The 23,854-nt window shown below is 41.9% G+C and overlaps 3 protein-coding genes and 1 long non-coding RNA gene across 5 annotated transcripts in view; 2 read left to right on the plus strand and 2 right to left on the minus strand.

The window, feature by feature from the left end:
* syn2b (synapsin IIb) overlaps window positions 1-7,604 on the minus strand; it is a 55,551-nt gene extending 47,947 nt beyond the window's left edge. The window contains exon 1 of the mRNA XM_052076484.1: window positions 6,637-7,604. Within this exon, the coding sequence (XP_051932444.1) occupies window positions 6,637-7,073 (437 nt within the window). The 5' untranslated portion in view covers window positions 7,074-7,604. The remainder of the gene's footprint in view (window positions 1-6,636) is intronic.
* Window positions 7,605-7,795: 191 nt separating this feature from the next.
* Window positions 7,796-20,083, minus strand: LOC127607827 (uncharacterized). The gene is made up of 4 exons (XR_007964151.1): window positions 19,935-20,083; window positions 8,415-8,453; window positions 8,044-8,208; window positions 7,796-7,957 (listed from the first exon to the last, which is right to left on the minus strand). It is a non-coding gene; the product is annotated as an uncharacterized LOC127607827 (long non-coding RNA).
* On the plus strand, window positions 13,322-18,880 carry tamm41 (TAM41 mitochondrial translocator assembly and maintenance homolog). 2 transcript variants are annotated; one of them, XM_052076504.1, is made up of 8 exons: window positions 13,322-13,710; window positions 14,564-14,746; window positions 14,819-14,911; window positions 16,305-16,455; window positions 16,864-17,009; window positions 17,706-17,871; window positions 18,355-18,417; window positions 18,507-18,880. In XM_052076504.1, the coding sequence occupies exons 1-8, from the start codon at window positions 13,573-13,575 to the stop codon at window positions 18,596-18,598; spliced, it is 1,032 nt and encodes a 343-aa protein (XP_051932464.1). In that variant the 5' UTR covers window positions 13,322-13,572; the 3' UTR covers window positions 18,599-18,880. The 2 variants fall into 2 exon arrangements, with proteins under 2 accessions (XP_051932464.1, XP_051932465.1); XM_052076505.1 differs by having other exon boundaries at window positions 13,625-13,760.
* The window catches only part of vgll4b (vestigial-like family member 4b), a 34,801-nt gene continuing 30,755 nt past the window's right edge, over window positions 19,809-23,854 (plus strand). Inside the window, exons 1-2 of the mRNA XM_052076501.1 lie at window positions 19,809-20,427; window positions 21,889-21,962. Of these exons, the coding sequence (XP_051932461.1) occupies window positions 19,991-20,427; window positions 21,889-21,962 (511 nt within the window). The 5' untranslated portion in view covers window positions 19,809-19,990. The remainder of the gene's footprint in view (window positions 20,428-21,888; window positions 21,963-23,854) is intronic.

Here is a 23,854-nt window from a genome sequence, read left to right on the forward strand (position 1 = left end):
TGTTCAAAATGAGCTAAAAGGCTGGAGGTAAACAAATAATGGGTAATCTGGCCGCAGCAGACCTTTAAGAAAAAAAAAAACCCTTCAAATGATACTGATTAGTTAGTAAGTATTGACTTAACCGCAGCCATTGCATTCACTAATGGCCCAGGCCCATGGGAGCGAGCACCAAGCCCCGCACAGAATAAATAGTGGGAGAAGAAGAACATACATCATGCAAGCTGTTCAATTAGCTGCGCAATCTGGTTGAATCTGCTCAGCAGCCATATTTGAAATTTGGTTTTATCAGAAAGCTGCATCAATTTATGCTAACGTCACCCTTTAAATTACATAACCTCTCTGGGTAATAAGCGGTTGAGTGCGGCGTGACACAAAGCGATTAGTTGTGTGGTGAGGGTCTTGCTCGTGTTCAAATCCTTTCAACACCAGGTCTACTTGTGGTGAAATATGATGCGACTGCATCAGTTCTTGATTGTGCTCGGTTTCAAAATGCACCTTGTTCACTTTCGATGGTTGCCAAGATTTCTTGTCCGATCTTCTATTACGACACCGATGAGGCAATTTTGCGGGATTTTTGTGTGAAAGAAGCAATTTGGAGACCTAGCGATATGCAATCCTCTTTTATATTGCTTCCAAAATCTGGCATTTTTCTCACCTCCTCTCTGGAACGTTGATTCGTCAAAAGCAGACACAGAATGAGGGGAGGTAGTATTTAACAAAGGCGAATGCCATCATGTGACAAGAGTGTGAAGTTTAACACCCGACTCTAACTTCTCCTGCCCTGTTGTGTTGCAAGCAATTGTCACTTGTCCATAGTATGGCACCAGATGGTGCGCTGACATCATCATGCATCCGACTAGCTAATTGCTGGGTGCCCTTTCACACGGTGAAGTGTCGGCAACTCGCCGCCTTGACTGTGTTCTGTCAAAAACACAAACAGTTCTGATGAGAGAATTTGGTGAGATCGCTGAGAATGAAGTATGACAGGAGTTTGGGCGTAGAAACGCAAGGGAGTTAAAACCAGGAGCTAATGTGAGGCCATTTTAACAGAAAGCTGCAATCAGGTGACCAAGCGGCAAAGACCTACTTAACCCCCCCGTACCCCCCTCAACATTCCTAGTAAGACAATGTCTTTGTTAACAAAAAAAACATTTTCAAACTCAAGTTTTGGACTGCAGGGCAATAAGCAGCATCCTCCACAAAACCTTCCAATTATGTTAAGTCACCAATTATTTGCCGCTAATGCGCACGGCGGGGCAGCAAACGGAATCACACTGGAGCTGACGCAGATACCGCAGAAATCCAGCAGAGAGGACGGAGGGTACAAAGGGGATGTGCAGTCCTGGTTTGGGAGAGCAAAAGGAAAGAGAACAGATGCGGCCTTTGGGCTGAAATTGCTGAATCACCACGTCTTATCATATTACTTCATCACTTCCTGAACCCGCAGCAGCAGAAGCAGCATTTACGGTAACGGCAGTTTCCTTCTCTGGAGACGCACACAAAGCAACTGTCATGATGAAAGGCACCCAGAGGCAGCAAGAGGAAAGGAAAGGGTGGGTGTGAGATGCAATTTTAAAACAAAGGTGTTTTACAGACTACCAGCCTGTTTTGTTTATCACCCCGACCCCCTCCCCCATTTTACCAGAATCACCTTGAACGTCCCTGGATGCTGTCTTCTCCGTCACCCGTCAACCCCGTGGGCTCAGAGTGTGTTACGTAACCGCTACATCTAACACGCTCGTCTCTGCGTCTTCCTCCTCTCTTTTTGGAGTGTGTTCCCAAAAGGCCATTCGCACGGCACAGTCGATACTAGCGAGTGAGGGACTCATAGCTCATTGCTAATATTTAGAGGGAAAAATTGTGACCATTAGTGTTTCTTAACTGCGGGCTCAATTCCCTCTTGAAACACAAGACTGAATGCCAATGTTTGTCTGTCAAATACGGTCGTAAGACGGAAAGCAATCCATGCCGGGGTCGTTAACTGGTTTGATGGATTGCCCAGAGTACTTTGCACACCTTAGCAAGAAGCTTTTTTTCTGTAAACAGGGAAATCAAAGTCCCCACGAATGTCAAAAGCACGTTGTTACAACACAAATTCTGCCGCTGGTTATTAAATCTCTAGACTAACCTTTTCAAACCTTTGAGGAGATTAAATGTAAGTCACTTTGGGCAAAAACAAGTCTCTCAAGTGAATAAATCACCTTGTAATATTTTAATACATCACCAGAAGAAAATCAGGAAGCGTTTAAAATAAAGTCATTGAATACTGCCAGACACAATTACAATTAATAGCTGTTTTTCTGTTTGAAAAGGAGATAATAGATGATAACGGTGGTGATTTATCATGATATGCTGTTGTGAAAGCGCGATATAAATCAGCATGTATTGTATTGTATTGTATTGTATATGGCACCACTGTTTGATGACATCTCATGGTACAATAATGATAGAAATGAATCTAGAGGAGGGATTTCTAACACAGTTTGTTGTTTTGGAAGGTAAGAGCATGAACGTCTCATGTGTTGTTCTTGGCCAAGTGGAAAATCAATAACATTAGTAGAACGTCTCTCTGGCTTATATGCCAGAAGCAATGATAGAAGTGAGATTTAATTTATTATCATATGGAGTCTTCTTAATATGAATTGTAATTTTCTGACGTTACCATTTTCTTTTCATGACGCAGAGTATATTTGCAATTAAAATTGCCCCTTCAGACCTTTAGGATCACAGATTTGCAACAAGTCACTGCATTCATCAAGCATAAATGATTGCAAACACATCCATATGCACAAGTAGCCTATATTAAAACGAAAATGACAAATCATCTAAATCAGAGCCTTTGCTTATTTTGCAAATGAAATACAAACAGCACAGATCACATAAAAGGAGAACTGCATTCTGTTCAGCCATCCATTCAAATGCAGTGCTTTTATGGATGCAGGCTGCGGCGTCTTCTCACATTTGGTCGTCACCGCATCCATGGGTGGCCGCGATCCAATCATATGCCACCAAAACACTCGCAGCAGGAGACGCAGGATTAACATACTGCAGAGCTGCCATTCATATTCGCATTCAGGCCAGCACTGTGTACTGGTACCTCCTTGAATAAAACACGCAGTCACATGCAAAATGTTGGAGGTTGTAAAAGATGTCATTTCTAGGAGTTATTGTAACAGTGAAAATGATTCCTCTTCAATTTCAACCGTTTGTTACTCACGACAACATTACGGTTGCGGGGTTTCAAAACACTTTTTTCATGTTTTCATTTTCAGTTTGCAGTGGGAGAGACGAGCGCGACATTAAGTCCTTGTTTCAAAATGGTCACCATGCTATGATGAAAGAGGGGTGCCGAGTAGGGATTCAACGACTTGAAGTTTTTTTTTTAATGGGCGGCCATCTTGTTGCCAAAACATGTCATTAGCAGGTATTCAACCTCAAGCCATAACCATCACAGCAGAGTGGTGAAGTCGACACATTGCCTACCCGTAGCACAGAGCATCTCTCCTCCCCCTCCCTCTTCCCTACTGACAAAGTCAACAAAAGCCTGACTCACTGATGCCTAAACGATTATTCAAAGCGATTTCTATGTGATGTGTGTGGTGTGTTAAAAGTAAAATTTCCTCCCAGATCTGAATGGAAAAAAAATAATTGTGGCTGACAAGTGTAAATGTTAAAACGGTTCAGCGTTTACGATCACAAATCCGTTTGTGTGGTCATCACCGATGTCACCTGAGCCACAGATTGTGACTGTGGCAGGAAACTGAACGATTCTATCCAAATATGGAGCGTTCAAAAGCTCGCGCTGATACTGAACACAAATGAAGAAGCAGCTGGTTGTGTTGCGTTTTTGTATACTTTAAAGTGCCCAGCAAGTCGAAGTATATCGTTATAAGAAGCTGACCTGTTATTTCTTTTTCCCATTGCTACTTTCTTCTTTTTATTTTCGGTAGTCTAGATACACAGTGGCACCATGCTGCAGCTCACAGGTCATTATTGGTACTACAACAGATGTGTTTTTTATGGAGAAGGCCCACGATTGCTAGTGGAGATATTGTGATGTGTGGTGCGCACGTCACACTCAAGAACAGCAATAAATAAACAACTTTTTCCTCACTTTTTTGAGAGATGTTAGAAATGAATGTGCTTAAAAATCCAAATGAATGATAGTTTAGCGAGCCACGTAGGTGACTTCAGGACGTGCTGTCTGACCATGAGATGAGAGTCCACCCACACAGTGGTGCCATTATTTATTTATTTATTTATTTATTTATTTATTTATTTATTTATTTATTTATTTATTTGACACCATGGGACCAGTTACCAGCATGAAAATAATTACATCGGCTTGTGGTGGGGATAGAGAACAAAACAGTCTGTAGGTTCGTGAAAACAAAATTACTTTTAAATTGTAAAAGTAGATCACTGGTGGTTTTGTAGTACGGGCACTGCGGGTTCACCCACTCGGTGACACTGTGAGTGTGAATGTTTGTTTTCGCTCTCTCTCGATATACATACAGTATATATAAATATATGCCATGTGACTGACTGGCGACCTCTCCAGGGTGTCGTCCTCCCTTTGCCGGGAGTCAGCCAGGGTAGGCTCAAGCTCCCCAAGAAGCTGAACAGGATGAACGCTACTGAAAATGGATGGATTTTGGAAGGCCAAAAGTGAACGAGGTTATGCTCCTACGATGTTGTTCAAATCACAATTGGTTATGAACAGCCCCGATACAGTGATACACATTTCAAAGCAGTATAGGAGCCACTGTGACTGTCAACTTCTGTTCATTTTTCCCTGAAAACACGGTTATTTGTGTGGGGTTTTTTTGGCTTCAAAAAACTGAAAGAGTAAGAGACAAGCATGTGGCCTAAATGTCACCATATTTTGATGGCAGGACCGGATGAGAAATTTCACATCCAACATTCAATTTTCCGCTTTGATAAAAAACAATTATTACAAGTATTTTTTTTATGTCACACCAGATGTTGTTACTAGAATCATCTAATTATCTGGTTGCAGGATGCTGTGTCTATCTGTGAAACTGGACGCCGTCACGGCTATGTCCCGCCTTTTTCTGAATTATATGCCGCGTACGCAGAATATAGGTAGGTGGCTGATTGTCGGTATTTCTGCTATATGACTGTGATGTACCTTCTAAAATTCATTGGACTGTTGTTTTTTTTTTTTTTTAACCAGTTCATGCACCCTGTGATCTGATAACACAATAAGCTAGCCACTGTAGTTACCGCTGGTTCACTTGGCTGTTTCCTGCCATGTTTCTCTTTGATCCTGGATTGCGCTGCGTGTTAAAATCTCGATGTATCCTCCTTTAACTGGGTCGGTGTTGTGTTTAAACAGCAGCAATGTGGAATGGAAGGCCCGAGTCTCCTCCACATTTAGCCGGCTGTTACAGAGATCCGATGATGCCTGTTTAAATTGCGAATGCTGAAATGGTGGGAGAGGGGTGTGAAGTTTCATACTTGACACTCAAGTCTCCTGCGCCGTTGTTTTGAAAGCATTTACCGCGGCCCGAAAAGTATTCATTCTATATGTGACACCAGATGCAGAGGCTAATGTTGACATATATTTAATAGACTGATTGCGAGATTAAAAGCTGAAAACAGTTCAGGCAATAGCTCTCCTTCATGGTGTAAATAGCATTGATGGTTTATTGCCAGATCTTCTGTTATGGCTGCGGTGTTACTATTTCGCTGTATTGCTGTGTGAAAGAGGCCATGATTACGCTTGCCACTAAGCTTGGTAGGGGGAATTGATCACAATCTGGTATGATTGTTCTGCCATGGTGGTGGCCTATGATCCATGAAGTGCTCCTGTTTGATGGATGGAACCCAGAAGAATGCATGTCGAATCCTGACAGTGAGAGGAGTGGCTCAATTTTCTCAGCGAGTGATCTAGTCATGGGTGCAGTCTGCCTTTTGATCTGATCTTAATAATAAAGGATAGATTCTGTGACTCTGAATGGCAAAGGCGGTATTGATAATTGATCAACTCATAGAACCGGTATTGAGCAACACAAAATGCTCGTGGACACGATGTCCACCAAATCACTTGCTCTGACACTATCACTAATAACACAATCTCATACAACGCATCACACAATCGATCTCCAACAACAGAGTTTACGATCCAATCCACGTACTTAACATGTGACATGAAGTGCCAGAAAGCCACCAGGGAATCACAAATGTTATTACACAATACATCCGTCTAGCGTGATGATTTATTCAGTGCTTACATGCCCCTTCAATGACAGCGGGTGATTTATGTGCTGTTAGCATAAGGATAATAACCCGTTCAACAATGTGAGCTATCCAGGGATGAAACACTTACTCACAGCTCTCTGACATATGCACACATACGCAGGCTGGTGAAAGCAAGCACTATACATGTGACCCCTTGAGGAAAAACTCAACTACGAGGCTTTTTCTATTTTGGGAGCTTATCTGGTGAGTGTCAAATGGAGCAACAACAAAAATGACAATAATATTCCATGTACGTGGTGCTGATTACTTCGGACTGCGCTTAGCTTTGCCAATGGTCAGTTTGGCATATGACTGCACCAAACTCAAAGAGCACACCATAAAGACCTACCTACCATCCCAAAAGTCACTTACCACTCATGTTGCAGCTCATCAATGACTAGGAGGATCTTAAACTTCTTGGAAAGGGAAGGAGAGGGAGCTGACTGTTCCACAAAACCGGCAGCAGACGCCGCCGTCTGCTTGACTACGTTGGTGATGGAACTGAAGGAGCTGAAGAACCCAGAGGAACCACCGGAAGAGGCCGAAGACTGGGCCTGTTGAGGCTGCTGTTGAGCCTGCTGGGACAGGCGGCGCTCCTGAGGAGCCGGCGAGCTGACGGGGGCCTGAGAGGATCCTTGGGTGGGAGACTGGGCAGGAGCCTGGGACGCGGCGGGACCTTGCTGGGATGGGGACGAGGTGGTCGGAGGAGGGGGCGCAGCTGGGTCTGGTCTCTGGAGGTCCGACATGTAGCCATTGGGCAGGTTGGACATGAAGCTACTGTCGGAGAGGCGGCGTCGGAGGAAGTTCATGGCGGCGTTCGGAATTCCTGATCCTTCTTTTGGTTAGTCGTCGAACAAGAACACGCACGAGCGGACGGAGAGGTCACGGTGAAGCGGAGAGGTGAGAATCCGAGGTCAAGCGAAGAATGGCTGAGAGCATAAGGGGCAATGGATGGAGGCGATGGACGCAGCCCTGCTCCAGTCTTCAGGAGACTGCTCTCCACGCTGTTGTTCCTCCTGCCGGGCTTCTCACGAATGCATGTGTGCGATGCGTATGTGTGTGAGAAAGAGAGAGAGAGAGAGAGAGAGCGAGAGAGAGAGAGAGAGAGAGAGAGAGAGAGAGAGAGAGAGAGAGAGAGAGGGAGAGGGGTGTCGTCGCCCCCTGTGGGTGAGATGCTGCTGCTCTTCCGTCTTCAAACTAAGGTTGCTGCTTCCTGACTTCCTGCGAGCCGAATAAAGGGATGCTGCTCGCTCAGCTTATCGCAACCCCTTCCTCTTGCGCTCACTCCATAACACGCCCCTCCTCCTCCTCCTACATCATACACCACTCCTGTGTGTGTATATTAATGCGTGTCGTGCTGCAGCCTGGCAGTGCTGTGTGCCGTGTGCAACCAGTAGAAGGGGTTTCCTACTTAGTGTTCCATCCATCTCTCAAACATGTAAACCGCCCCCCCCCCCCCACCACCACCTTTTGAGACATCATCCATCCTTCCTGTTCTGTATCAGATCGTTTCTTACTTGCAGGGGAAAGAGGAGAGGCGTGAAAACACCAATGGCAGCGATGCTTACTGGGTTTTTTTCTTCATACGATTTTATGTGTTTTTGTATCATCTCTTGCTGAGTCACTGCAGCACACACAGCACATGTGAGATATTTACCTCACAGCAGCTCTTTGTTGCGGTGTCACTTTCAGTCTAAAACAAACACAATACAATACATATTTATTAGCTCCATCTCTATCATCTCTATTCGAAAAGAAGGTGGAGATAATGAGGTGCACCTCAGAGATTTCAAAGGGAGAACCCTTCAGATGATGTCAACGACTATGAGCGTTATCCGATCTGTGTCGGCCATTGTTAAGAAGCTTTTCATGCAGTTCACCTCTATTCGTCGTTTAATGGAAGGGCGCTTTCACAGCTGCAGTTCACGATTCAGGGGTGCGAATCTGTTGATGGATGTGCAGAAAATGAGAGCTTGAGTCTGCCTGCTAGCTGCCAATGCTATTTCTAATGTTGTTGCCGTACTGCGCACGCAGAATGCAAAGAACGTTTTGGGGGAAAATCAGGACACTCACATCAAAGCTGCACACGATTGTTTTTTACTCTTTTGATTATTTGATTCTTCTTCTTCATCTGACACAGTGCTACTCACCTAAAGGGTAGGACGTGCTGTCGGCAGAATGCACCACATCTGTCAGAAGAGATGGATCACCTCATTTAAAATGCAAGACAAATACAACACAACCTTTTAAACGACACTAAGGTAGTTTTTTTTTAACTTAAACTCCCAGCCCGAACGAACACCAACAACAGCTTCTTGTCTTTTGAAATGCTTTGCTGATGCTGACTGGTGTCCCAGTTAATTTGCATGGTTTGATTGACCTCTCATAAAATCTTATATCTCTGTGGAGAGAAAATTATCAGCTAACAAAACAGGAAGAAAGCAACAAAAAAAACCCCAAAAGATATCTGATAGTGTTATTCTCACAGTTGAATTACAAATGCACTCCTTAGTAAAACATGCAAGTGTAGGTCTGCACATTCAAGCCGATCCTGGAACACCCCCCCCCCACCGTTGCTGTTCCGTGATGCGTGAGGACACTGGGGTGAGTCATCGAGCTTGCCGTGTGAACTGAAACGACATCCTATGAGCTCCTCCTGGCCTACATGTTTCATGGCACACATAGTGCATTTTCAAATCAGGGTTATATAATAGTCAATGCAAGCAAGCAAGTTGACAGTTGGCCGTCAAAGCAAAACATGGCCTAAATTTAGACTGTGTGCATTAGAAAGCTGGAGCTAGAGCTTAGTTCTTGAGATTTTCTCATAAATCCTGGGAAACACCAAGAATTGCCTTACTAAACGCAATGTTTTCAGACTAATACGGCACCTGCAGTGCCACTTACGTGAAGCAAAGCGCTGCCTCCTGACTACAAACAGAATTGTTTCCAGTTACTTGGAGTGGAGGCCTATTCAGAAATAACCTTGGATAATGAGCCGCATACTACTTCAACAATTCGAAAGATAAATGTGTTATTATCTGATCCTAATTTCCGCCTTGCTCTGGTAAATTGTCAGATGGAATTTTGGGGGAAAAAAAAGACCACAAAGCACTACGAGGACATAAATGCTCAGTCTAGATGTGTTGATATTTTGCTGACCTTAAATGAGAGATTCATGTTTGTTAATTATGGTGCCTTTTTTAAGGGTGGGGTAGAGCGGATTCACCTGCTTTGTCGCTAACAATGTTGGGGGAAGACTTTAACTGGACTCCAAGGACAAGACATTTGAATCACTCCAATAATGGACACATTGCTCATTTTATGGCGCTAGGAGGAGTAGGGGCAGTTGTATTTTTTAGCGTCATAATTGGCCCATAGGGCGGCCCGGTGGTCCAGTGGTTAGATGTCGACCTCACAGTGCGGAGGTCGTGGGTTCGATCCCGGCTCCGGCCTCCCTGTGTGGAGTTTGCATGTTTTCTCCGGGTACTCCGGTTTCCTCCCACATTCCAAAGACATGCATGGCAGGCTGTTTTAACACTCAAAATTGTCCCTAGGTGTGAGCGGGAGCGAGGATGGTTGTTCGTTTCTGTGTGTCCTGCAATTGGCTGGCAACCAGTTCAGGGTGTCCCCCGCCTACTGCCCGAAGACAGCTGAGATAGGCTCCAGCACCCCCCCCCCCCCCGACCCTAGTGAGGATAAAAGCGGTTTGGAAAATGAATGAATTAATGAATATTGGGCCATACTAGACTTAAAAATCTGAATGTATATAGAACAATTTTATATCAGTTCTTATCTTTTATGTGTTTTTAGAGTTGGGAGGAGGGGGGGCGGGGATCAAAAACTAGTCAGTGTTTCCATCTTCCCAGAGGGTTGTGCAGCATCTGTGCATCCACACAAGCCTGTGTGTATGTGTGTGCGTGTGGTTAATGACGGTGGTGCGTTTGATGTTCCATCACAATGGCACGGACAGCAATGGTAATCTCCATGGCAACGGGTGCAGCAAGCTGGAAGGATTCTTGTAGTTATTGTGTGCATGACTCCATTCGATAAGCATGTGGGCGGGTGTCTAATATCAGAGAAATTGCATAAGAATGTTTCATAAGAATTGCTGCAAATAAGGATGGGTATAAGAACCAATTAGTTGATTGAGGGAAAACGGACTGCACTTCTTAGCGGTCACCAGCAGAGGCGCTTTTGAAAGAAGCACAGTATGACATGAGTGGAGGTCAACATCCACAAAGAATGCAACACAGTGAAGTTGAGTAAATGTCTTTTTGCTGTTGCCATCATGCGAGTATTTTTTTTCCCTTCCCCGTCAGGGCAGATTGTCAAAATGTTACATCATGGCTGGAACTTGAAGTGCCGTAGGGCTGTGCAGCTGTGGTAAAACTGGCACAGCTCAAATAAGTACATTTAAGATTGACCCAAAAAGCATAGTATGAAACTGGCAAAGATGAAGACAAAGGTCATTATCGCTATGATGATACTGTAGTCCATTTTAATAAGTTTTGTAACCTAATTATGTTGTTTCTGATAGGTATTGTTTTTTTTTAAAGACTGCATTTTATTTCAATGTCAAAAATAAGTGTTAAAGGTGTCATTATTTTGTTTGTTTTCATTTACTTACAAGCGCTGTCTCCCGCACAAGGTAAGATTATTTTTAACACTGCATAAGCATGTGGTAAGTCTCTGCACATTTAATTTATTTGAGAGTTTCTGTGCCACAGTGCGTGCTGCTGTTTATGTTAGCAACAGAGTTCAAATGGTCTCAGCTGTTAGCCCCTAAATGTCTATGCACGAACGGCAGCTTCTATTAACTGTGGTAATGACAAGCCTCGATGAGAAAAGGGAGGCTTTTCTGAAGTGGATAGTGAGAATACTGGGTAAAAAGTATGTTTGAGTGGTTTAGGTCCTATCTAGCTGACAGGACCTTTTGTGTCAGCCTTGGCTGCTCTGAGTCACGCAATGCTCCCCTGTCATGTGGTGTTCCACAGGGCTCAATTCTGGGGCCTCTGCTATTCTCGCTTTATCTTCTCCCATTGGGTTCCATCTTAAGGAAACATGGTATTCCCTTTCACTGCTTTGCAGATGACTGCCAGATCTATGTCCCACTGAGCAAGAAAGACACCTTCTCATTAAGCCCACTCCTATCCTGTCTGGAAGAAATCAAAACCTGGATGGCACAAAATTTCTTGAAATTCAACGAAAAGAAGACAGGTGATATTGTCCCAGTGGCCCTTGTACATTCCATCCTGTAGACTTGGGCCCCCTGTCTCCTTATCTTAAGTCAACAATCTCAAACTTGGGCCTTAAACTGGACAGTGATTTCAAACTCGATCGGCAAATTGGTGCCGTTGTTAAATCCAGCTTCTTTCACCTTAGACAGCTGGCCAAAATAAAACCTCTCCTCTCACATGAACACTTTGAGACAGTAATTCATGCCTTTGTCACATCCCGGCTCGATTACTGTAATGCCCCCACTCCTGTACTTTGGAGTCAGCCCGTCCTCCATTACGCGCCTTCAGCTGGTCCAGAATGCAGCTGCTCGCCTCTTGACTGGTACTCGTAAGAGGGAGCATATAACTCCTACTCTGGCATCCCTTCATTGGCTCCCCATTCCTTTTAGAGTTATTTTCAAGATTCTCCTCTTTGTTTTCAAATCTCTAAATAATCTCGCGCCACCTTACCTCTCTGAGCTCATCCGCCCCTACACACCTGCCCGGCGCCTCAGGTCTGTGGACCAGTCTTTGTTAGAAGTACCAAGAACTAAACTGAGGCTCAGAGGGGATCGAGCCTTTTCTGTTGCTGGTCCCTCCCTCTGGAATGACCTCCCACCGAACATTCGGCAAGCCTCCTCGCTGCCCATCTTTAAAGCCCTCCTCAAAACCCACTTGTATTCTTTGGCGTTCGACTCAGCCTGATTTTACTGCTTGGTGCTTTCTACCGCCTTTATTGCCATTTCGTCTTACTGTTTATTGTGTATGTTAAATCGCTCCATGTACAGCACTCTGTATGCAGCGACGGCTGTTTGAAAGTGCTCTATAAATACTGTTGACTTGACTTGATAAAAAAAAAAATATGAATAACAATTAACGAATCAATTGTCAACTTTCCACAAATTTGATTCGGCGAATTTTACTGTCGTGTCGTGAATTACAAATCAAAGCTGCTAAATCTACAGTGAGAAAAAACACAGCAAAAATAAACACTCAGGTTGAGCAGCACTAATTTGACTCTGTGCTTTGACGCTGCGACATTGGAACATCACTGATTACCAAGGCACTTGCACACACTGTGGGAGCTCATTAGTCAATAGTTCTCAGTGACCTTATCAATATTTATTCATTGGTGAAGCTTCGCCTTTGGGAGTTTCCATTGTCTCATTCTTGAAAAGTAGTAATAGTGGACTACAGACACGACTTGAACTGTCAGCAGTGTTAGCATTAAATAATCATTCATCCAATGGAACAGTATAAAGATTCTCACAATGGCTACAACAGGTGCAAACCACACCGAGTAAAATCCATGCTAAACAGTTAGCACGGCCAGAGATAGACAGCTATGCTAAGGTTGGTTAAGGTTTGCCTTCTTTTATTATTTTCATGTTGTATATTTGCTAATTTTCAAGTGTTAGTCGTGGAACTCGCAATGGAGTAAATGCTCTTCTCTTCTGATTTGATCTTGGTGTGGTATTGTAACTCACACAAGGGACTACGGGTGTTTATGGGTGAACATAGGGGGTATAGGGGGTCATTTGTGTAGTATGGCAAACAAGCCATTTGAGCTGTCCCAGGAAATACTGTACACTTAAAAGTCGCCATCTGCCGGCCGAATACTAAACCTACATAGTTTTCGTACTCGTGTAGTAAAACGGAGCTTTAATTATATGGCGTATACATGACGCCATATCTTATGATAACATGTTTGATGCGGAGTTATTGAATATAACACGGGTATTGGGCCATAACAGTTATTAGGCCCGCAATGTCGGCGATTTTCGATCCAAGGGCTGTTGCGTGCGCTCATACTCCATTTCCCATGAGCCTCTTCCGCCACTGCACAACACTATGACGTTTTTACTATGCGACGCCGTCGGCGAATGATAACTGCAGTAGTAGACATGTTTCAACGTTAAAAACAACATCCATATATTTTTTTACACGGTAGCGGATTGGCTAGTAGTCTTATCAAACCATTGAAAATGTTGTTTAAGCTTTTTTGGAAGTGACTTTGTGAGTTTCATGTCAGCGGTCTCTTGTCGATAACAAACGTGTTGTCGATCAGTATCTAAATCGATGTACGGACAAAATGACTCTCCCAGCTTTGCACAACACCGGCGTGCTTTACAGAAGAATTTTGTCACAATTCCCACAGGATATCAGTTTAGCTTTCGCCTATGGATCTGGTGTTTTTAAACAGCAAGGAACCAGCCAAGGTCAAATGGAGGTAACGAGTGACAACTGTACACAGATTGTAAACAGAGCAAGGTGGTCCAAGTATGTAGGCCTATCTATTTTTCAAGCTCACTTATTGTCGACAGTAAAATCTATTATTTTGAGTCCAGAACAAAGTACAGTATATGGATTGTTAGGCGTGTTGTTAGGATTGTTGGAAAGGTGTGGTCGGAAAGACAGAAAAGTATTCAGCAAAGTAAAAAAAGATGCAAAAATAAAAAGCTGTGGAAACAAAGGAAAGGCAGAAAATAAAGCAGGAGGGAAAGCAAGAAAAGAAGCGAAAAGCAGCTAACGAAGACGGGCAGAAAAGCAACTTGAAGGGGAATGGATCAATACAGGCATGAATAAAAAAACAGATGTGAAGGAAGGAAGGATGTAAGGATGAATGAAAACAGGATCTGAGGGAAGAAGGTCAAGCACGTTCAGATACCAGGATAAAATCCTGAATGGAAGGAAGGCAAGAAAGAAGTCAGACAGGGAGGGAAGAGTGAAAGCAAGGCCAAAGAAATTTAAGAGCAAAACATACGTTATTTTATTGAAGGAATGAGTGAAGATGCAAAAATAAAAAGTAAAGCTAAATGAAGAAAGGAAATCAGGGAGGAAAAGACGTCAGGAAAATGTGTAAATGTTATCAAAATCAAACCTTTTTCAAATTCATACCTACTTCTGGCCCACTCGTTACATGAAAAATAGCTGATTGGTGTTGTGGTATACATGACATAGAAATTGGTAAAAGAACAAGAAACCTTATGCCTCTGTATCCAGTAAACTGTGTATACTAGATATTATGCTTGTGCAGTTTGCTTCAATAAAACCTTTTATTCTGTCAATATTTTTACATGCAGAAAAACATGCTGGACTTTGTGTTTGCGGTGGATGATCCAGTCACTTGGCACACCATGAATTTATTGCAGAACCGTAAACATTACTCCATCCTTAAACTACTTGGGCCTGCCATGATCAGCTCCATACAGAGTGACCACGGCGCTGCTATGTACTACAACACGCTAGTTCCCATGGACGGGAGGGTAAAAATATCAAGAAGCTCACTTTAAATAATTTTGAGTAAATACAAACATAACTGTGATTCTTCGTTCTAGATTATCAAATATGGTGTGATAAGCACTGAGTGTCTCATTGATGATCTCATGCACTGGAAAACCATGTATGCTGCAGGACGGCTTCACAAACCGGTCAGTAATTTATTTGTCACTTAATCTTATTTAATCTTTACACACTGGAAACATGTTAAATTATTGCCCATTTCTGTGGACAGAAACTTTATTTAGGTAGAAGTGTTTGGGCCTCAATGAACAGGGAGGAAGTAGAGCCATAGAAAACTGAATATAGTCAGAAATTAAGTTGTAGTTGTAATATGACAAAATTCCCATCATTTTTACATGATTTAAGTCATACTGTTGCGACAATTAGGAAGGAAATTGTAATTTTACACATTCATGTTGTTGGTACGAGACTTTGTAGCCGATGTCAAAGTCAAGGCTCGGGGGCCAGATCTGGCCCGTCACATCATTTTACGTGGCCCGCGAAAGGAAATCAAGCACGTCAACGTCCATGATACTTGCTAAAGTCTGAACCAAAATGTCAAATTGCCACATCTAATTCATAACAACAATATTTGAACAAGGCATTGTTCTTGACTTTTGATTTCAAAACAATTTATCCATCAATTTGTTGTTCGGTGTGTATGTAATTTGTGGAGGTGTTTAAACATTTATGTGGTTTTACAAAATTCACAGTCATAATGGCTTTAAAAATATGCGTGGAAGTCAGTACAAGAAAAAAGGTGCAATGTTTTGAGAATAAAGTTTGACGATTACAACACTAGACAAAAGATTGTTTTTTGTTTTCCTAGCCAAGTTGTTGTATCATTAAAATAAATCATACTTTTATGAGAGAAGAAGCAGTGTAATACGATTTTTTAAAAATAGTATTACCGTACAAGAAAGCACAATTTCGGTATACATTATAAAAGAGACACAAGTCGTGCTCTTACATTTAATTATGAAGCATGAACTTTTAAATTAAAACATTGAAATTAATTATACGCAATTAAAGAAAAAGTCAATACTACAGGAATAAAGCCATGACAGTTAACACGATACGCAAATAAGGCAATTTTTGAGAGAGAAGGTCCAAAAATCACAGATTGCAATGTAACAATAAGAAATTATCAATTATATGGAAATGTAATTTTACGAGACCTTACTCTGAACATGGAAAAAACATTTTTTTAAGAACCTTAATTTTGAAACACAGCAATTTCCCCTTAGATATGACGGTATATTTTTTTTCTCTAAATATTAGAATGTCCTCTCATAACAGTGACACATAACATAACAGTGACACTTGTAATTTGTAAACTTTTTTTCTCATGACTTTTGTGAAGATTGTAACTTTTTTGGGCAGTATTACATCCAGAAGAAACTTTGTCATTGTCATTAAAATTTTCATTTACCGGTAATTCTCTGTCGCCTTCATGCTGTCTGTATTGTTCATCTTGCATTTTCCCCCAAATAAATGCACTGCTTGTCATGTGTGCACGCATGCATCTCCGCTCCTCTGTAGGTGAAGTTACTGGGGCAGGCTGACAATGGGAAGCTGCGTGCCGCTCTTGTGGCCAACCTCAAGAGCGCTGTAACGGCTTCATTCCTTATGCTACCCGAGAGTTTTAGTGAGGAAGAGCTTTTCTTGCAGATAGCGGGCCTGTCTTATGCCGGTATGTTCCTAGTAATTCTCTCTATGTAGTCCAGAGTACTAGAGTACACTAAAGCTACTAAATTGGACAGTGGCAAACAAACAATGTCAAAAGTCAGCGTCTGACACCTGCCCGCCTGCCAATTGACACTTGCGCACATACCAATTCGCTGCAATGCAATAACTGTGACACCTGGCATTCTTATCGGGAAAGAGCTTTTTGAGGCTGGTATTAATTTTTTTGACCCAAAAACAACATAGTATGATTGTCAAGGAAACGCTTGGTTTTATTGAGAGGCTGTGATCACTCATGAGCATTAATGCTTTTCGGCTGCAGAGGCTCTCCATGCTTCACTTTTCATCCAAAGATACGTGTAAAATTTGAAATGTGCGACCCGTCAAGGCAAATATTTGGTGTGTTCCTTTCAAGGTGATTTCAGGATGGTGATTGGAGAGGATAAATCCAAGGTGGCCAACATTGTGAATGACAATATTGAGCAGTTCCGGATTCTCTATAGCAACATCTTACGGGACTGCCCGCAGGTGGTCTACAAGCCCCAACAAGGAAAATTGGAGGTATTATGCTCAGATAAATGCTATTTGAATCGGTGTCTGTTTGGTGTATGGGACCATGAATTAATTATGCGATTAATATTGTACTCAGCTGACACCCTGTGTTGCAATAAGATCCACTTCCCTTTCTAGAATTAAAAAAAAATTTCGTTTTTGTGTGCCCTGCAATTGGCTGGCGACCGGTTCAGGGTGTCCCCCGCCTACTGCACAAAGACAGCTGGGATAGGCTCCAGCACCCCCCGCGACTCTAGTGAGGATCAAGCGGTGCGGAAAATGAATGAATGAATGTGAGCAACAGTGATGTCATTTTCCATTGAAAGAAAGTGGCAAAATGGCCACCCCCATGAGATGGCTACAAGAGGGTGTGTGTTTTTCTGCTCAACTCATATTTCACAAGCGCAATAATAATCAGAATGCCTTGTTTAGACTAGTGGAGGATTATTTACATATTACTGTAAATAATGTTTTGGGGTTTTTTTTTTTGGTTCACTTCCCCTTTAAATTTTCAAGTTGAGAGTCTGATCTGAATTATGGCTTAATTTCAACATATGGCTCATATTTTACTGGGCCAACACTTTTTGTTGCAGTAAGTGCAGTTTCTTGTTATATGGTAATCACCCCCCACCCCCACACGGCACAAGGAAGACAACCTCTTTCAATTAAGTTGTGGTTCACATAAAGTCATGGAACTTCATGCAGGTTGACAAAAGCCCAGAGGGCCAGTTCATCCAGCTGATGGCGTTGCCTCGCACCCTGCAGCAGAGGATCACCAAGCTGGTGGACCCTCCCGGGAAGAACAGGGATGTGGAGGAGATCCTGCTGCAGATGGCTCAGGACCCCGACTGTGGAACAGTTGTGCAGCAGGGTAACAAATGCTACTTCTATGGGACATACTACGATAATTGGGGCAAAATGACTTTTTTATTGGCTTGTATAGAAATAATTGGGTCTGTAGCGTGCCTGCCTGCCTATCGCGACATTGAGTGAGAGGTGCTGCTCAAAATGAGTCAAGTTCAGCAAAGCAAAAATTCTATCCGATGCAAACACAGAGAATATGGTTCCCGTGAAAACCAGGGCGGAGCTATATTTTGTGATGAAGCGACTGCCTCATCGGGATTGCCAATTTAGCATCTTTTCTGCTGGCCACATAAATTATGTAAAAAGCAAAAGAAAAAACTAATGAGCAACAAAACTGGCATTTTTTTGAGCTTTTATTTGAGACTTCTGAAGACTCTGAGACATGGGAGAAGTTCACCCCTCTGTCCAGACTGCAAATGAATGAGGCTGCATGCAGGCCCTACTGGCAAATTTAACTATGTACTTTTGTTATATACTGTATGTTCATCAGGCATCGCTTCTATTGTGAAATCATCCAGTATTACACAAAGTATCAAAGGCATCGCAACAGCAGGTAAGCATCTCTTTCTTGTGTATTGCTTGACATGTGTAGATATTTTTAATGTAGAGTACAATTCTATATGGTCTGTCACTTGCTCACAGGCATGTGGAAGACAGTGTCCTACAGCTCGAAGAAGCTACTAAAGATGTGGAAGGGCTGGAGGAGGAAACCATCTGTTCCGCAGACTTCCTGAACCACGTTCCTTGGAATCTGTCAAACTTCTTCTTGGTTTAAAACATGAACTGAGACTAGAACATTCAATTACACTCTTCTCTAATTAACTCTACGAGTACGAAACATATTGAGACTCTAAGGTGAGAAACACAATAATCAGGAAATAAACTTGCCGTGAAACCAGTCCTCAAATAGTGGGGGCATGCCCACTTGTGGTGTGTGTGACCCCAGGGAACATGGTCCCACCCTTCACTGTATTAGAATAAAGTATAATTGCATATCCACTGCAACATGTGACAGTAATGCGCTCACGTTTTTTTTCTAGGCAAATTGATGGTCTTCAAATATTTTTTAATACTAAAAAAAACATGTTAACATACAGTAGTTTTTTTTGGGTAGTACATTAATCTATGTTTATTTTTCTTTTATGTTTTCCTCGATGTCATAAAAGATACAACGTTATGCAGCGTTGGACAGAACAATTTGATATATTATACTATTTATAGTTGTGGGGGAGTTGGGAGGGTAACAGAAAATAATTGAAACCCACTGCCTTAAACCGATTTGTACATTGACACATTTATGTCTAAATTTAAAAAAAAACAACCTCAGGAGATGCCAAGTCACACAAACGATCACAATATCAAATAATAAAACATTTGCTCGATCATTGCGCCATATTTTTTTAAATTAAAACAGGGCCCTTAATTATAAATAGCCCAGGTTTAGAACTCTGGATGAAGCCATCTTGTTGCATACCTGTCAACTCATACGGTTTAGCCATAGTTCATACGGATTTTTTGGTGAATCTTACGTATATGGCCGTATCGCACAAATCATACGAATTCTGAAAATTTCCGGGTTTTTTTCTTCCCCTAACAGGTAGTTCCGTTTGCTTTTGCCCAGAATAGTGCAAGTCTACTCGAATGTTTTCATTTCCGGCAACTTTCCAAAAAAGTAACGCAGGAATACAACTCTGAACACAGTAATACTACTAAGTAGAATGATGATTAGACATTAACCAGACATTGTATTATGGAGATCTACAATAAATATCATTGAAAATTTCGTGTTTTTTTCCCTGCCGTTATTTTGACATATACAATGCTTTGGTATGTTATAAGGATTTTTTTAAGTAGTTTATACAGGCTGGCGCTCCGAAAAGTTGACAGGTATGTTGTTGTATTTTCCCACGATTAAATATTCCTAGTCCTGTTACATTTTTTCATTTTCAGCTATTATCCGGTTTATGGTCACCTCAAATAAAACCATACTGCATTTATTTTCAAACTTGTGAGCAAAAGCAAACTACAGTATTTGTTCCAGAAGTCAATATTTAATGTGACATGCCATACCTTTGCAGGAACAATGCATTTGACTGCAAATGTTTGGGTAAAAGGCTAAACATGATATGCTTTGCATTCTATACACTGGTAAGAAATCGAAAATAGTATCCAGTTTGGTAGTCCGGTTTAAAAATTACAGTAGCAGCGGTGATGCCTTCAGAGGATGTGACGTCAATATCTACATAATTTATGATGATATCATGCCTTCTCCTGCTCCGCCAATCAGCATGCGTTACTTCCACCACCTGCTAGCAACTGAATTCCATCATTCCAGGCATTCCAGCCTCCTCCTTCCTCCTCCTCCTCCTCCTTTTTTTCTCGTTTACAACCAAGTTGGTCCCGACAGCTCAGTTACTAGTATTGTCCACCCTCCCACGGAGCCGTTTAGCTGCGGATTAAGCTTCGTATCTCTGTGGAATATACACGTTTCCTCCCTGACGGTTTGTTGCCCTATGCTTGGACGTTGTACTACCGGAAGATACCAAAGTGGCGCATACAGGAGGTATGTTTTCCTCAACGTAAACTTGGCACATTGTTCCGTGGGGCTTTGGATTCAAACATGTTAAAATGTTGGAAAATATTTCGATAGAGAAATAATGATGGAGGATACGGCCAAATTACGTTGGAATTTATTTTTGCGATTGAAAATGGTAGTGGCCAAACGTTCCCAAATAGTGGACATAGCAAGTGTGTATTTTATTTGTCATCAAATGACAAAGATCCGTCATTGGTAATAAACGTCAGAAAATCGTGGGATAGGAATGCAAGTAGGCTCCGTAGAAATGCAGACGCACTTGTTGTAGTGCCGCTTTCATTATCAGCTTCCAAGCGTGACAAAAGTTAAGTAAACTTATACTGTACTTGTAATTTCTTTTTTATTGTGAGAAATAATGAGGAGGAAGACATTTGAAGAATGCGCTCAAATTGGTCTTATAATACTTGTTTTCATCCACGAATACCTTGCATAGCTTTGCAGGACAGACGGCTCCACATTGAAGGACAAAATGCTTGAACAAGATATACTAGGGAGGAAAAAAAACCCTTAAAACCAGGTCGGACCTATTAAATTTGACCTGAATTCAATAAACGGGTGGTGAGATCCAATGCAAGCGGTGTGACATTACAAAGATGATGTTAAAATTTGGATTGACTGTCTGAGTACAATACATGTACATATATCTATGAATTAATTATTTTAGCTGAAGTTTGGTCAAACTCTCAGAGGTGTTCCTAGTATTTTGTTACTTTGTCCAGGCCATAATAGGGAAATAGAAGCAGTTCTCAGAATGTGGATTTCTTTCAAAGTATTCATCTAACATCCATTGTATATACTACTTGTACTCATTCAGGTGACATGAGGGCAAGAATTTATCAGTGCTGATTTTGGGCGAGAGGCAGGGTACACCCTGGAATGGTCACCAGCTAATGGCAGGGCACATAAACTGCAGACAAACAAGCATTTACACTCATATTCACACTTTTGAACTGTTTAAAGTCTTCAGCGAACTGAACATGTATGTTTTTGGAATGCGGGAGGAAGATGGAGTTCCCAGAGAAAACCTCTCAAGCATGGTGGATAACGATCAGATGCCACACAGGAAGGCCAAAGCTGCAATTCAAACCATAGACCTCAAAACTGAGGCAGATGTACTATTCATTTGTCCACTGTGCTGCTCACAATAAAGATATTTTGCATATACCTCACTGTCAATCAACATTTGAGCATGATTATCTGTAACTATTTTATAGTTTGTTTTAGAACAAGCTGTAGATTCCCCACCCCAAAACCAAACCCGAAAGATAATGACAAAGCCAACATTGTAGCATGCACATACACCATTTAAAAAACCCCAAACTCAAACATTAATGAAATTGTGTGGGTGTAGACATTGCCCACAGGGACTCTGAATCACCCACTTAAATATTTTGTTTGCAAACGTAAACTCATTTTTCTGTCCTACAGGTTACCCAGCATGGAGACGCCACTGGATGTTCTGTCAAGAGCAGCGTCATTTGTTCATGCTAATGAAGAAGAGCGTGAGTGTTTTATTTTTTGTTACTGTCACCCACCCCACCCGCGTTTGAATACCAACTTTTGTGATCTTATACCGATTTTATTTTATTTTTTTACAACTCAGCTTGCAAAAACCACATGACAAAACTCAGAAAACAGGTGAGCTGTGTTTGCTCGTTACCTGAGCCATGAGCAACTGTGATGTCATTTTTCAGTCGACAGCAAGTGGCAAAATGACTGCCCCCTGTGACAGATAAAAATGGGTGAATTTTGTATATACTCTACTGATTTTTTAACAACTCAGCTTTGCAAAGACCACATGACAAAACTCAGAAAGTAGGTGAGCTGTGTTTGGTCATTACCTAAGCCAGGGGTCCCCAAACTTTCTCCTGTGAGAGCCACATAACTTTTCCCTTCTCTGATGGGGGGCCGGTGTCAGTTTGTAACATCAACGATCGTAGGGGAGCTTTAAAAAATTATTGTTTCCCAGAAAGCCACACATAACCAAATAACCCTTTCCAGGTTCTTTACAGAAAAAAAATCAGAAAACAAATAATAACACTATTAATGAAATAAATAATAACTAAATAACCCTCTCTGAGTTCTTCACAGAAAAAACAGGAAATAAATAATAACTAAACAACTCTCTCTCTTTATAGCCCCTTGAAATCCACAAAAAAAGAGTTCTGCCATCTACAAGAACGCCACTTATCTTGTCTTGTTTATGTCTGCTACTGTCTTGTTCACGTGTTCTACTAATTGATCTGAGACACAACTAAAACACTGAAACATTCTATGGTGTGTAAATAACTTTGTGACCTTGATTTCAACCCTATTTGCGTCATTGGTAATTTTGCCCCGAAAACCACCTTTGTACTTTTTTTTGTACAGCTTCCATGGAAATGTGAATAAAAACGAGGCGGGGAAAAACGGTGGACTTCCCCTTTATTGATTCACCTGTCACTAGATGTCACAGTTATAGATGAACAAAGATAACATTATTTATAGTTAATATATAATTTTTGAAACAATTAAGTAAAAGTGGATGATTGTTCTTGGCACACCTGAGCTCTCATAGTGCACTCATTGGGAATTACTGCGCCATAAACATAAATTCATGACACTGAACACAATAAACATTCATTATACTGTACAAGAAGAGAAAGCACATTGCCAAAAATGGTATGCCTGCTATTTTACTTAAGACAAAAATGTACGTAGGACGCACAGTATGCGAAAAAGTGCTTCATGTGATTAGGGCTGTGTTGTGTATCACCAAGGTGCAACGTTCCCCTCTGCTGTAATCCTCAACGCTGCTTTGTGACATAACACAATAGTTGTCTTTGTCCATTTGCTCGTGGCAGTAAAATGAGTGATAACCGCACTCAACTGCCACCAATGCTGCCATTCAACCAGTTGCTTGCCAACACTGGTAGAGTCGAGTTACATCTGGCATGTTTTCATCACATCCGTCTTTCCCGACTGCCTTTTCCTTGCCATTGAGCAACACCTTGTTGCTCAATTTAAAATTCCTCCAGAGATTAAGGAAGAAATGGCCAAAATCCTTCTCAACCGGCCTCTCTGCTGCTGGATGGACCAGTGGGTTAACAGAAATCAATCGTCAGAATTCAGAGAATCTGGCTTATTTAGAACAAAATCAGCTTCGATTAGCTCTGCTGAGGGGAAATGATCATTTTTGCAGCAGCAATATGGGCACACATTCACGCACAGTGACTGTCAACCGTAGTCAGATTGAAGACTATTGAATACAGTACTGTACATGCTCAATAATAAATAGATGATACAAAAGCAAAGGGAAAAGGCAGTGGGCCTGTACAGTATGTGACAAGGATACGTAGATCAACAATCTTGTGCATACAGTGTAGGGGGTCATTAAGGTTAGTGACACTGACCC

Source organism: Hippocampus zosterae, chromosome 9 (assembly GCF_025434085.1).
Source record: "Hippocampus zosterae strain Florida chromosome 9, ASM2543408v3, whole genome shotgun sequence".
Classification (NCBI taxonomy): domain Eukaryota; kingdom Metazoa; phylum Chordata; class Actinopteri; order Syngnathiformes; family Syngnathidae; genus Hippocampus; species Hippocampus zosterae.